General features: G+C 42.3%; 2 protein-coding genes across 4 annotated transcripts in view; one reads left to right on the top strand and one right to left on the bottom strand.

Moving 5' to 3' along the window:
- The window catches only part of myh11b (myosin, heavy chain 11b, smooth muscle), a 28,408-nt gene extending 19,061 nt beyond the window's left edge, over positions 1–9,347 (top strand). For 2 of the 3 annotated variants that reach the window (XM_025058208.1, XM_008317425.3), the window contains 20 exons: positions 43–249; positions 348–485; positions 611–734; positions 1,087–1,258; positions 1,348–1,560; positions 1,822–1,966; positions 2,224–2,430; positions 2,663–2,767; positions 2,881–3,033; positions 3,134–3,382; positions 3,466–3,678; positions 3,765–3,977; positions 4,065–4,226; positions 4,368–4,496; positions 4,582–4,670; positions 4,753–4,876; positions 4,966–5,174; positions 5,278–5,386; positions 6,436–6,608; positions 8,433–9,347. In XM_025058208.1, the coding sequence (XP_024913976.1) occupies positions 43–249; positions 348–485; positions 611–734; positions 1,087–1,258; positions 1,348–1,560; positions 1,822–1,966; positions 2,224–2,430; positions 2,663–2,767; positions 2,881–3,033; positions 3,134–3,382; positions 3,466–3,678; positions 3,765–3,977; positions 4,065–4,226; positions 4,368–4,496; positions 4,582–4,670; positions 4,753–4,876; positions 4,966–5,174; positions 5,278–5,386; positions 6,436–6,608; positions 8,433–8,559 (3,261 nt within the window). In that variant the 3' untranslated portion in view covers positions 8,560–9,347. Of the gene's footprint in view, positions 1–42; positions 250–347; positions 486–610; positions 735–1,086; positions 1,259–1,347; positions 1,561–1,821; positions 1,967–2,223; positions 2,431–2,662; positions 2,768–2,880; positions 3,034–3,133; positions 3,383–3,465; positions 3,679–3,764; positions 3,978–4,064; positions 4,227–4,367; positions 4,497–4,581; positions 4,671–4,752; positions 4,877–4,965; positions 5,175–5,277; positions 5,387–6,435; positions 6,609–7,044; positions 7,078–8,432 lie in introns of all 3 variants that reach the window. The other variant, XM_025058209.1, reaches the window with a different exon arrangement.
- Positions 9,174–13,801, bottom strand: nde1 (nudE neurodevelopment protein 1). Its single transcript, XM_025058210.1, has 8 exons — positions 13,373–13,801; positions 13,125–13,278; positions 12,656–12,804; positions 12,407–12,543; positions 11,944–12,105; positions 11,758–11,843; positions 11,442–11,596; positions 9,174–10,888 (listed from the first exon to the last, which is right to left on the bottom strand). Exons 1-8 carry the CDS (start codon positions 13,552–13,554, stop codon positions 10,795–10,797), a joined length of 1,119 nt encoding a protein of 372 aa, XP_024913978.1. The 5' UTR covers positions 13,555–13,801; the 3' UTR covers positions 9,174–10,794.
- Between the last annotated feature and the right edge of the window lie 583 nt (positions 13,802–14,384).

Here is a 14,384-nt window from a genome sequence, read left to right as displayed (position 1 = left end):
AAAAACAAATGTGTTCATAGAAAACTGTTATGTGTTGTGTAGATGGTGGAGGAAAGGAATGCACTGCAGGAGCAGCTGCAGGCTGAGACGGAGCTGTACGCCGAGGCGGAGGAAATGAGAGTTCGCCTAGCGGCTAAGAAGCAGGAGTTGGAGGAGATCCTGCATGAGATGGAGGCCAGGCTGGACGAGGAAGAAGAACGCGCTCAGATGCTGCTAGTGGACAAGAAGAAAATGCAGCAGCAGATGCAGGTCCACATCAACAGCTGTTTTTCATAGTTAATATTCTGAAAAACATGCTTTTTCTTTTTAAATTTCATCCTTTGCATCTCATGTTCATGTTCATACAGGAGTTAGAGGAACACTTGGAAGAGGAGGAAGATGCCCGTCAGAAGCTGCAACTGGAGAAGGTGACCTGTGAGGCCAAGATTAAGAAGCTGGAGGATGACATTCTAGTGATGGACGACCACAACAACAAACTGATGAAGGTAACAACTAGAAAACTATCAGAATACATTTTAAATATTTTGTATTTAAACTTAAAATATCATATAATACTGTATAATACACAGATGAATAAAGAAATGGACTCCCTATATGCTGTGTTTTGTAGGAAAGAAAGCTGATGGAGGAGAGAATCGCAGATTTCAGTACCAATCTGGCAGAGGAGGAGGAGAAATCTAAAAACCTCACCAAACTCAAGAACAAACACGAGTCCATGATCTCTGAGTTAGAGGGTAACTGTTTTTTATTCACCAGTGTTATTAAAAGTGTTATTAAATCATCATCACTTTTTAGTGTTTTAGGTTCACAGTAAGAAATGTATCTTAGGGCGTTAGGGCTGTCAGTCAATCAAAATGTTAAATTGTAGTTAATGGCATGGTCGTCCATTTTTAAATTCCTATAATTTCAAATTTTTCTCTTCCAAATGAACCTTAAGAATCATATTTTTCCTATTTTAATAGGAATATTTAATATATTTTTTCCAGCAGGGATGTAAAGATAGATTTTCTAAATCCTTGTTTGTTTATTCCACCCATACATTACTACTGTGTAGTAGCTTTTTTATATTTCTCTCTTTAAAAATAGTTCGTTTGAAAAAAGAAGAAAAGTCCCGACAAGAGCTGGACAAAGCTAAGAGAAAGTTGGAGGCGGAGACAAATGACCTCCAAGAGCAAATTGCTGACCTTCAGGCTCAGATCGCCGACCTCAAGGCTCAGCTCGCCAAGAAGGAGGAGGAGCTACAGAACGCCTTAGCCAGGTAAAGGTTCAAAAATCTTACTGTAGGTAAGTACAACTTTAAGTCCAGGTGTTCTTAGTTCAGGAGTATCAACTGTGTCTCATTTACAGGTTAGAAGATGAAACGGCCCAGAAGAACAATGCTCTGAAGAAGATCAGGGAGCTGGAAGGACACATCTCTGACCTGCAGGAGGACCTGGACTCTGAGCGAGCAGCCAGAAACAAGGCCGAGAAGATTAAACGAGACCTGGGGGAGGAGCTGGAGGCTCTCAAGTCTGAGCTGGAGGACACTTTGGATACCACGGCTACACAGCAGGAACTAAGGTTAAAGGAACAGCCCGACCTTTTACACTGTTCACCCCCCTAACTTTTCTGCAGTGCCCCCTATTGTAGATGGAACTGTTTTCTAGTGCCCACACATCAATACACTCACAGCTGCAATTTCTACAAAACTGCTATTTTTATTGAACAAACATTCATTTCAGCTCACCCCATGCTCCTCATATTGGGAACCACTGGCTCAACCAAGTGTTATTAGCGCTTTTGTTGGACAAATGTTCACATAATTTGCCATCTGTTTTGCAGAGCCAAGCGTGAACAGGAAGTGACCCTGCTGAAGAGAGCCATCGAGGATGAGAACCGAACCCATGAGGCGCAGGTTCACGAGATGAGACAGAAACACACCCAGGCTGTGGAAGAGCTGACGGAGCAGCTGGAACAGTCCAAACGAGTACGGCAGAGTTAACACACACACACACTCAGTGGTTCACACAGTGTGGACTGTCGATGCCCCCATCCCCACGTCAACTAACGCTCTCTAGTTTTAAAAATAAAAAAAATATTTTAAACTACTAATATCATGAAATTAAAAAAAATAAAAGTGTAAATTATTAGTTTTCCTCCACTGCAAAAAATAAATCTTTTCTCTGGGAACTACTGCACAGTGGAGTTTCACAGTTTGACCGTCTCCTTCCTCCGTCTGCTCAGGTGAAGTCCAACCTGGAGAAGACCAAACAAGCAATGGAGAAGGAAATTTCAGAAATAACCATGGAGGTGCGTTCACTGACCCAGGCCAAACAAGACGGGGAGAACAAGAGGAGGAAGTTGGAAGGTCAAGTCACGGATCTTCAGTCACGCTTCAGCGACAGCGAGAAACAGAAGGCGGAGCTGGGAGAGCGCTGCTCCAAGATCACCGTAAATAATCCACCACATCATGACTGTACAGACAAAACAAAATGATCTCTAACTAAAGAACAAAACAACACACCATCAAACACACCACATCAATTTGGGCTCAATAGCAGTTAGATGTAGCAGATTTGGGGCATGATTGACTTTTTTTAATTACCAACCTTTAGGAAATAGGGTTTGTATGTACACACTTCTGTCTGAATGTCCCAGAGACTTTATGTTGACCTTCATACAGATCGAACTGGAGAGTGTGACAAACCTTCTGAATGAAGCAGAAGGAAAGAACATCAAACTGAGCAAAGACGTCACCAGTTTGTCCTCCCAACTCCAAGACACACAGGTGAGTGGACACACCAGAGGTATCATTAACCATAAACATCTTCACATATATAGTAGTTGTAATGGGAATGAAATGTCCTCAAGCTTTGACCTTGACCTGATCTGTGGCTGCAGGAGCTGCTGGCTGAGGAGACGCGTCAGAAGCTGCAGTTCTCTACCAAGCTTCGACAAGCTGAAGATGACAAGAACAGTTTGCAGGAGCAACTGGAAGAAGAGGTGGAGGGCAAGAGGACTGTTGAGAGACATGTGTCAACACTCAACATCCAGGTCAGGGGTTGAACGACTTCAATGGTTCTTAAATACAGTGCATTTGAAAGAATGCTCTCAAACTTAACATCAACTTCTTGTTGTTGTTTACAAACATCAGCTGTCAGATGCAAAGAAGAAGATGGATGAAATGTCAGGAAACATTGAACTGCTTGAAGAAGGCAAGAAACGTCTACAGAGAGACTTGGAGGCTGCCAACACGCAGTTTGAAGAGAAGGCGTCAGCCTACGACAAAATGGAGAAGACCAAGAACCGTCTGCAGCAGGAGCTGGAGGACACGCTGATGGACTTGGACAATCAGAGACAGAATGTGTCCAACCTGGAGAAGAAGCAGAAGAAGTTTGATCAGGTCAGACAAACTGCCACACTTAGTAATTAAAAAGTATTGTTGGACTTGTTAAAACCACTGACTCAGGGTTTTCTCTTCTCCAGATGCTGGCTGAGGAGAAGAGCATCTCCAGTAAATATGCTGATGAGCGAGACCGTGCTGAAGCTGAGGCCAGAGAGAAGGAGACCAAAGCTCTGTCCCTGGCAAGAGCCCTGGAAGAAGCTCAGGATGCAAGAGAGGAGCTGGAGAGAGCCAACAAGGCCCTGAAGACAGACATGGAGGATCTGATCAGCTCCAAGGATGACGTGGGAAAAAATGTAAGAGCAGAACGAGTCACTTCTCCGTCACTCTGTAGAGAGGAAAGACTCGGTTATGTTAGTAATAAAAAACCACATGACCACAGGTTCATGAGCTGGAGAAGTCCAAGCGAGGCCTGGAGGCCCAGGTGGAGGAAATGAAGACTCAGCTGGAGGAGCTGGAGGATGAGCTGCAGGCAGCCGAGGATGCCAAGCTGCGTCTGGAAGTCAACATGCAGGCTCTGAAGGCCCAATTTGAGAGAGACCTCCAGGGACGTGACGAGATGGGAGAAGAGAAGAAGAGGCAGCTGGTGAAGCAGGTAAGAAAAGAACAGATACTTCAATCAGATGAAAACCACCTGCTGCCACCGGAGGTCCATGAAGTGATGAATACTCACTGACAACAGGTCCGTGAGTTGGAGACTGAGCTGGAGGACGAACGTAAACAGAGGACACAGGCAGCAGCAGCGAAGAAGAAGCTGGAGACCGACATTAAAGACCTGGAGGGACAAATTGAGACGGCAAACAAAGGACGTGAGGAGGCCATCAAGCAGCTCCGCAAGCTTCAGGTTTGAATGAAGGAATGGATGATCATCGGTCTTTATTCAACAGAATAAAGGACAGAGGACGGACAACATCTCCTCGTCTACTTAGTCTTGAGCATAAACTCAACTTTTTTTTTCTACTACTGCTTCTTGACCTTCCTGCAGGGCCAGATGAAGGACTTCCAGAGGGAGCTGGAAGACGCTCATGCTGCCAGGGAGGAGGTGCTGTCCACCGCAAAGGAGAGTGAGAAGAAGGCCAAGAGTCTGGAGGCTGAGCTGATGCAGCTGCAGGAGGTAACAGAGTCAGAGACGGAGTCGGAGATAAAGACACTTATTTGACTGTAGTTTGACGGAGTCAACATATTTTCCTCTTCTTCAGGAACTGGCTGCAGCGGAGAGAGCGAGGAAGCAGGCTGAAGCTGAAAGAGACGAGCTGTCTGACGAACTGGCCAGCAACTCCTCTGGAAAGTGGGTTGAGTCTTTTTCTGCTTGTCTCAAATGGATGTTGAAAAACTGTCTATTCAAATACTATCTTTGCCACTGTGTTCAGGTCAGCTCTGTCAGATGAAAAGCGTCGTCTTGAAGCCAAGATATCCCAGCTGGAGGAGGAGCTGGAAGAGGAGCAGAGCAACATGGAGATCCTCAATGACAGGCTGAGGAAGAGCACACAGCAGGTGGCCAGAATGATGAAGAACTTCATGTCCTCTCTTCCTACTGCATTATGACCCGCAGGCTAACAGCTTGCCCCCCCCCCCCACTATAGGTGGATCAGCTCAACGCCGAGCTGCAGACGGAGCGCACCACCTCCCAGAAGAACGAAAGCGCTCGACAGCAAATGGAGCGTCAGAACAAGGACTTGAAGGCCAAGCTCCAGGAGATGGAGAACCAGGTCAAGTCCAAGTTCAAGTCTTCTATTTCTGCTTTGGAGGCTAAAGTGGCTCAGCTGGAGGAGCAGCTGGAGCAGGAGAACAGGTTGGGACAATCAACATTCCATTTTCTTAATCAACATTAGTGTTCATCCTAATCCACAGTCTTCATCATCATCATCATCGCCATCTCTTCTGTCTCCTGTCAGGGACAAGCAGAATTCTGCTAAGAACATCCGGCAGAAGGACAAGAAGCTGAAGGATCTGATGATGCAGGTCGAGGACGAACGAAAGCAGGCAGAGCAGTACAAAGACCAGGTACTACCAAGTAGGACACTGTAGTGGAGGAACATTAGTTTCATATAGTTCATTCCTTTCCTCTCTCCCTACTGCATTATGCCCCGCAGGCTAACAGCTTGCCCCCCCCCCCCCACTATAGGTGGATCAGCTCAACGCCGAGCTGCAGACGGAGCGCACCACCTCCCAGAAGAACGAAAGCGCTCGACAGCAAATGGAGCGTCAGAACAAGGACTTGAAGGCCAAGCTCCAGGAGATGGAGAACCAGGTCAAGTCCAAGTTCAAGTCTTCTATTTCTGCTTTGGAGGCTAAAGTGGCTCAGCTGGAGGAGCAGCTGGAGCAGGAGAACAGGTTGGGACAATCAACATTCCATTTTCTTAATCAACATTAGTGTTCATCCTAATCCACAGTCTTCATCATCATCATCATCGCCATCTCTTCTGTCTCCTGTCAGGGACAAGCAGAATTCTGCTAAGAACATCCGGCAGAAGGACAAGAAGCTGAAGGATCTGATGATGCAGGTCGAGGACGAACGAAAGCAGGCAGAGCAGTACAAAGACCAGGTACTACCAAGTAGGACACTGTAGTGGAGGAACATTAGTTTCATATAGTTCAGGTGTCTCAAATTGGCCAGGGGGCATTTATAGCCCATGACCCCTTCACATGTGGTCCAAAGTTAGATGTCAGTTTTAATTTAATTTTGCCCATGAAGAAGATTTAAAATAGTTTCATTTGATCATTGAAATGCTTCAGTAGGTTTAGTACATCCACCCCACCGCCGCCCTCAGCCCCCAGTTCAGTTGAGTTAGAGATGTTTCACTTTACTTTTGGACTGAGTTTGTTTATGAGAAAACATATGGAGAAAACTACACAGACAGTTGAGAAAACACATGGAGAAAACTACACAGACAGTTGAGACAGTTCTCCGCCCTATATTTGCCCACTAGAGGACACTGTGTTGCACTTTGAAATACTGGATAGAGTCCAATGGTCAGTTTCTCTGTAAGAGAATAATGATGAGGCAGTGAGTAAGTCCAAGTTGTAAGTTACATTCCTGATTTTTACAACAGGCAGAAAAGGCCAACACTCGTATGAAGCAGTTGAAGAGGCAGCTGGAGGAGTCAGAGGAGGAGTCTCAGCGGGCCACAGCCGCCCGCAGGAAGCTGCAGAGAGAGCTGGATGAAGCCACAGAGTCCAACGAGGCCATGAGCCGCGAGGTCAACTCACTGAAGAGCAAACTCAGGTAGGACCCAGGGCTGATGCGTCTGTTTGAGGATGTCCACTAATGTCTAGAGTATTTTTTACAGTTTTTTTTTAATCTAACAGGGTACAAGGATTTGAAAATGTTACAAATAAAAAAAACACACTACAATTTAAAAGCAGACAACTTGATGATACTACTGATGCTTGAACAAAAAGAAGGAAGTGGGTTGAGAAAAGGACTGGACTGGGATCAGTTTTTACAACTGCTTATAATACAAAACTTTTCCTGAAGACTACATGTGTAAATACAATGCGAGTAAAACTTTCATGGGAAACTCCTGCAAAGTATTACAAATATTACAACGTGGAAAATACACACAGTAGTTTACAGACACTTTGACATTTAAAGGAATAAAATGAAGCAGGTTTTACCAAACACAAACAAATATACAAATATATATCCATCTCTATTCCAGAGGCAACCCTGAACCCAAGGAGTAACACAGCAGGTATTTCTGCAACTAAATGTTGCCCCATCACCACCTCTTCATCAAACCCTGACTTCAACTTTTGTAATGACATGATGCACCGTCTTATTGCTTCTACCTCTGGCTCTGAGCCTTGCTGAGGGAAATGTGGTTCATCAGAAGCAGATTTACTTTTCAGTTGATTATTATTCGATCCTATATTTCTATCATTTTTCTGGTCGGCCACATTTGTCTCAGTGCTTGGTTTATTGCAGTAAACCAAACTCATTTCCCTGAGCCGGGGAGGTAAATGAGTTACAAACATAACCAGCGTGCCTAACCTTCAATCACAGCGCCACCTGTTGATTCTGTATGTCAGCAGAAGCCGTCATCATAGACTGTATATAAAAACTGGATGTAACTGTAACTGTGACTCTCAAAGAAGACAGAAGGTTTTTAGTTAGTATCAAAAGTAACTCTGTTAGTCCTGAGAACTTTACCTGGAACTTTTGTTCACAAGGTTCAGGTCTTCAATAGAACATGATGACAGTTTCTTGGACTACAATCCCATTTAGCGGAAAGATGATGATAAGGTACGGCAGGGGGATACACACTGGATGGAATTAGTTGCTGGATGATTCAAAGGTGCTAAATCACTATCATCTATTTTCATTATAATTAGGGCTGAAAGAAATGAGATGAACAGTAATGACTAAAATCCACCAACTCTATGAAGAGACATTTTTAATGGTTATTTTTCTCAACACTTTTACATAATAATACTTCCATCATTTGGATTTGTACTAATAAAATAAGGCGAGAAACATCTACCTGCTGATATTGGTCTCTGTTCCAAAAACTTACTAAAAAAATATTTTGACATTTTTAGGAATGTGGATTTGGTCGATTATTCAAGATGAATCATGAATAATCATAATTCATAATAATCATATTATGATATTTATAATATCATAATAATAATAATTCATTATTAATTAATAAGTATTAATAATTATTTATTATTATAATTATTTTTATTTTATTATTATTATTATTTTAATTATTTTAATATTATATTAATATTATTAATATATTATTAATAATTCATAATAATCATAATAATAATGATAATAAATCATAATGAAAATGAATAATCACAATCATAATCATGACTGTGATTAAATGATGTGGTTTGTGATAAATTAGATTAAAATATTTAAATCTTTTGACAGCCCTAATTGTAATCTAATCTACATTGACATCAAATGCTCCTGAACGAGATCTAAACCAGCCAAACTACCGTCTCCAACCACGTAGCTCCGCCCATTTCTTATATACAGTCAGTGGGTCCGTTTGAAAATCTGCCAAAGTGAACACGTTTGCACCTGTGCTTCCAGGCGTGGAAACGAACCCTCCTTCAGCAGTGCTCCCCGACGTATGGGTGGAGGTCGGAGGGTGGTGGACGACGCCTCAGAGGAGGACGCTGACTCCCAGAGCTTCAACGGCACAAAGTCTATGGAGTGAAGGGATGTTTATAAAAAAATCAATTTAACTAAATCACCTTACAGGGTCTGCCACTTTATTTTCCCAACCCCCAGAAGATATCAATTATAAAACATAAATATATATACATTTCTTTCCTTCCATTTCCGAGCGCATACTTATCTGTCTTCTTGTTTCAGAGCACGTTTCTCAGCTACGTCAGGATTAGTGGAGAGCAGGTTCACTGAAGGCTGTGCTGATGTGGGTTTTGCAGTTTAAATGTTTAAATTCTACACTGTGTTGTGCTGCACTGAATGACTGATATTCTCCTGTGTAACCTTGTGGTACACGATGATGCAGTAGCTGCCTCTCATTACTACAGTGATCTGCTTCCATAGTACAGACGTGTGTACATTTGCAGGTGTGTAACTGTGACCAGCGTCCATCTTCCTGTTGCCTGTGACTGCTGTTAGTGTTTCAGAGCCCGACCACAGAGGTGGTGGGTCAGACGGTCTGACCAGTGCTGTCATATGTCATATGTATCCTGGTGAAACCATTATTTAGCTCTTCAAACCGTGAGGATTTTCTTCTTTATTTCCACACTTCTGTTACCAACGAAGATTAATTTAGTTCACAAAGAGAATAACTGAATGTTCTTTCTTCAACTATAAACTGTTGAATTGAAACTTTGAGGCACCCATTTCTTTACATGTTCAAATGTCCCCGGTTACGTACAGCCCCTGCCTGTATTCTACTGAAGTTTACAGGACACCATTCACTTCTATTCATTTTTGAACCACCTGCACAATAAATAAAGACAATAAAAAAAACCTTTGGTTTCATCTTTTTAATGTTTAATGTTGTGTTTGAAAGTTTGAATTTCAGCAACATTTCACACATTGGTAAAGATTAGTAGAAAAAAAAAATCAGCAGCAGACCAACAGAAACATTGGGTTCAGTTCCTCAGTTGTTGAAGGCAGACACTCAGTTACACAGGGGTTTAAGATGACGGTCACAAATGGTGTGTTGGTATGAGAAAGGTCAAAGGTCATAGCTCGACTGTCAAGCACGGTGCTTTATGAGTAGTATTTAGTCACTACGGTAAATGTCCATGAGATGAAGCTAATGTTCTCCCAGTCCCACCGTCCATTAGTTATGCTCCAGTGCAGTTCTGTCCACTGTGAGAAATGTTTGGACAGAGTGATGAGAATCATCAGACACTGGTGAGCATGTCAGATATCTGAGTCAGAGTCTGAGGTCAACTCAACTCAAGAGTGACGTCAAGTAGGACGAAGAGTCCATTCACAGGTGTCAGGTTTTCTGTGAGTCTCTGAAGACTAGTCTTAGTAAATGTCCCTTCTGAGATTATTAAAACTCACACATTTGGTTTCACCAAACTGGATAATGTAAACCCTTCTCTGTTCCAGAGGCGACCATGAACCCTGGGAGTCACAGTAAGAACTTGATGTCACCAAGTGTTGCCTCATCACCATTTCTTTTTCCATCATAGCCTTACAATAACTTTTGTAATGACCTAATGCACAATCTAAGTGCTTCTACGTCTGTCTCCCAGCCAGGGATGGGAATGAATAAGAATCTACCAGTTCTTTTATCAATATCACTTATTGATTCTGGAAATAAAATATAGTACAAATCCATTTGTTTGCATTAACTCTACATAAACACATACTGTATATCAATATATATATATATATACACAGACAGTAACATTAGCCTGAGGTTACACTTGGTCACAGACATGATCATCTCCTAACACTAGTCTCTTGGTCTCTGCTACAGGATTGGTTTTTGCATGGTAAAAATAACCTGTTCTACTTTTCATTCTATTCTTCAGCTAACTGAAAAAGAAAGAGCAAGTGCAGGAGCTGCACTCCGTATATATTCTGGGAAGAAAATTGTCCTCAAATCCTGAAGGTGTTTTATCTGGTTTATCAGAGAGGGTTCTTCTTCTTTTAAGGTACGACATATCAGAAGCAGTTGTCAGTGTTTTACAGCAGTCACTTCCTGTCTTGGTGTTACACAAGCTGTAGTGCTGCTTTATGTGACAGATATGCTATGATTCTAGCCCCAGGCAGCTGGAGTCTGTGCGTTGATCAAGAAGTGAACACAGTGGTTTGCTTGTTGGAGCGGGTCAGTTGGGTCAATGACAGACGTAGCTCACTGGAAAAGTCCCATTGCTGTAGTTTATCATGGAGAAAGGGGGAAAGGAGGAGTTATTGAGATCGGTGAAAGAGGACAGCTCATCTTTTGCTCGTCTCACAACAGGATTTTAACTCCTCCCTGTGGAGACTGTGCCCCTTGTGAAGATCCTCTCGGAGGAGCAGGTCCAAACTCCAACCTCTTCACTAAACTGCAAGACAAGATTTTAAAAATATATATATATTATTAATAATGGATTAACTTACAACTGACAACACATGTACTGTTATTCTAAAGCAGTGGTTCCCAAACTTTTTCTGCAGCACTCCTTTTAGAATATAGGACTACTGTCCCCCCGACCCCTCCCATGTTGAAACACCCACTGTTAAAACATTGTTATTATTGAAATACAATATCAAATCAGTGCATGTCCTTATTGTGGGAAATTTCAGTTATTTTGAACCTCTGCAAACTCTCTACAGCCCCCAGGGGCGTTCTATGGTATTAAAGCACAGTAAAATTTAAAAGTAAAAATGTACCAACCCTACACAGTTCTGACATTAGCATTTAAAACAGTACTATACTGCATTTGAAAAAGTACCGGTCACAGTGCTTCAAGACATGTCTAACCAAGGGTGAAAAACACTTCCAACGAAACATTTAAAAGACAAGCTCTTTATTTGTTTTCCAGAGATGTAAATGCACACGTTCATGATCTCCACAACTTTAATTTAACCATTTAATATTTCATATTCCTTCCTTACCTATCATACTGTGGAGGGGAGCTCAGACTGGCAGCCGGGACGGCAGGGCTACCTTCCAAACCAGCAGGAAACCCCGGGGCAGCTTGGAGTGCTGCTCTGTTTACAGACGTGTCATAGACAAAGTCTCGACAGGAAGCTAATTTGGACTCCAAGTTCTTTGAAAAACAAAAATTAGAGTAAGCTTTAATGTGTGAACACCAAGCAAAGAATCAGACGAAGAAAAATAAAACATCTTCAGGATGACCGCTGGTCTCTGACTTTACAAGATTCACAAAATATAAATGTCATAAACATAAAAATGTACTCAATCTCTTACTCCAACTTTTCTTAGCAGCTCCCCAACGATGTTAAGTGCAGATATTCTGGCAGATGTGGTGAGAGGAGTCCCTGTTAGTCCGTCACCTGAGAACAGAACCCTAATGTTAAAATGCTTTCTTCACACAATGCTAGTAAATAGGTCTCACAGTACCGCCATTAGACATGGGTGGGGTTTTTTTAATACCTCGTCGTATAGCAGAAGCCGGAGGTGTGGCATATGAGTTGAGAGGTTTAGAAGGCGTCACTGGGAAGGATGGACATGACAGATCAGGTCGATCGCCGTCTTTGCCGAGGCTGCTGGATGGACGTCTTTCCTTCTGACGTACGGCTAGCTCCTGACGAAGGTCTGACACAAACAGATAAACAGAGAGTCCGCTTTTTTTATCAGACACTGGACCACAACAAACAAAGGTTTCCTTTACGTCTATCAACATGTTTCAAGTTGGTTGGTTTTTAATTTTGTCCATTTAAGTTTCTGTTGCTCAGTTCATTTCTGTTCTGGTTCTTCTTCACCTCTCCCTCCTCTAGCTCTGTCTAATTAAGGCAATTAAGACAAAGGCAAAAAGCCAGTTTCATGGATGGACAACTATCTGTGTCACCTTAAACAACAGTATTTTCACATCATTGTGTGCTGAAGTACTTTTTACCTCTCGCTTCATCCTTGAGTCTCTGCACAGACTCCAGGAGATTTTCCTTCTCGTCCAGCTCGCTCTCAAGGAAAGCATTTCTTTCAATGACTTGGTTCATGCGCTGCTCAAAGTCCTCAAGGGACATGATGGTCGCCCTGGAACACAGAGGACAGTTCACTGTTTGACTGTTTGTGATATGGTGGGAGTTTAATAAAAATCCTGGCATGTAACTCATGGACAGTGGTAATCGATTGTTTGGACGCTGACCTTTTGGTCCTCTCCAGATCATCGTTGGACTGTTCCAGCTCTCTGATGTATTTCTGCAGGTGATCTCTGATGGCACTGGTTTCTGCCAGATCTTCCTCCAAAGTTGAGATGTGCCTCAGAGCCTCTGAGTGCTGCGTCTCAAATTTCTCCTACAAACAGCAATAACAACTGAATGACAATGGGGTTTTTTGTCTAAACAAGAACTATAATTTTTCCCATCAACACCCTCCCGTCAGATAACACAGTGTTTGGGGATATTCTGTCTCTGTGTTTACAGCATTTACATAAGCAGAACAATCCTGCATTTAATTCCTTCACTGTCTCAGTCTTTTGAAGCACCACTGAACAAAAATAGCAGTCAGCTGCTTTGAGCTATGTCGCATTTCCCCCCCACAGGCAGTGTCACTGATGAAAAGCTGCTTGTGTTTGTGTAGGTGTGTCCTTGTATTTATTTATTGAAATAAATTACCTTCATGTTTTCTAGTTCCCTGCGAAGTCGGTTGTTGTCTAAAAGCAATTCTTTGTTTCGACCCTCACACTGCTTCAGCTCCGTCTCCAGTTCTGCTTCGTAGTCTCTGCTCATCTGTTGAAACTCCTGCAGCTCCTCCTGAGACTCGTCTGCCCTGAAGTGACAGAACAGCGTTGATCTCCTGGCTAATGAGCTATAGTGGTTCCAAAGTCTTTGTTGTGTAGAGTTATGCAGCCTTTTATTGCTACCTCTGTTGTTGTCTGTGTGCCTGCTCCTTCCAAAAGCTCAGCTCCTCTTCTAGGGATGCAAAGTCGCGTGCTGATGGCTCTACCATGTCTACACGGTGTCCGGATGATGGGGGCTCTTCGGCGAACTGCAATAGAAATCGTATTACAGCCATGTAAGCTGCACAAAGAACTTTCAATTCCATTGCTAACAAAGTGAGCTAAAATAGGCCACCGCGCCAGGGTTTATTTGAATGCGGGTATGTGTTTGCATGTCTAGGTTAAAAACTTAGAGAAAACTATACGGGCCTGAGTCATTTTTAAAGTTTAATTTCTCTGCACATAACTTTGGAAAATGCTTCATACCGTCACTCTCAAAGCTAAGCTAACGTAGCTAGTGGCTAAGCCACTCACACCAGAACAGATTGAACAAATTGAACAAAACCCAAGTGGACTTACCTGCAAATTGCGGGTCGGTTGGAATAAACCAATATTAAGAAAATATGTACGAAGTGTTAATATCTATTAAAGAGCAAAAACGAGTCGTATTATGACTTGCACAAACTAATCTCCGATCGTGTTTCGCTACCAGTTACAACGATATGCAACTCTCCAACCAAAAACAAACTAGGCTTCAGTTCTCCATCATCATTGGGCAACTTGGATGACGATTGAAAAGATGAACCAATCAGCGTATTTGGTGAACACTTCCGCCTCCTACTGTTGTATTGTTGTCATTAACAAAAGCTTTTAAAAGTATGTTCAAGATGCTCTAATTAATTAATGGAAATAACATTTTCAGAGTGAGTCGAGATCATTTTATGGCACCTTCTTCTAAACTGTCTATGCCCACAATTTGAATTGCTTATGTATGCTTCTTATGTATCTTAATTAACTACATTCTCTATTAAGGTTTGACTGTCGATATAGCTTGAGCTATAATTTGTTGTAGCTACCAATAAACTAACTTTTAGCTATTTTAAATAGAAATGACATGAAAAACGGTTGTTAAAAATACACCAAAAACATTGTTTAT

Source organism: Cynoglossus semilaevis, chromosome 9, assembly GCF_000523025.1.
Source record: "Cynoglossus semilaevis isolate Cse_v1.0 chromosome 9, Cse_v1.0, whole genome shotgun sequence".
In the NCBI taxonomy this organism is placed as follows: domain Eukaryota; kingdom Metazoa; phylum Chordata; class Actinopteri; order Pleuronectiformes; family Cynoglossidae; genus Cynoglossus; species Cynoglossus semilaevis.
Note: the sequence above shows the minus strand (reverse complement) of the source record. Positions and strands in the feature narration are given on the sequence as shown.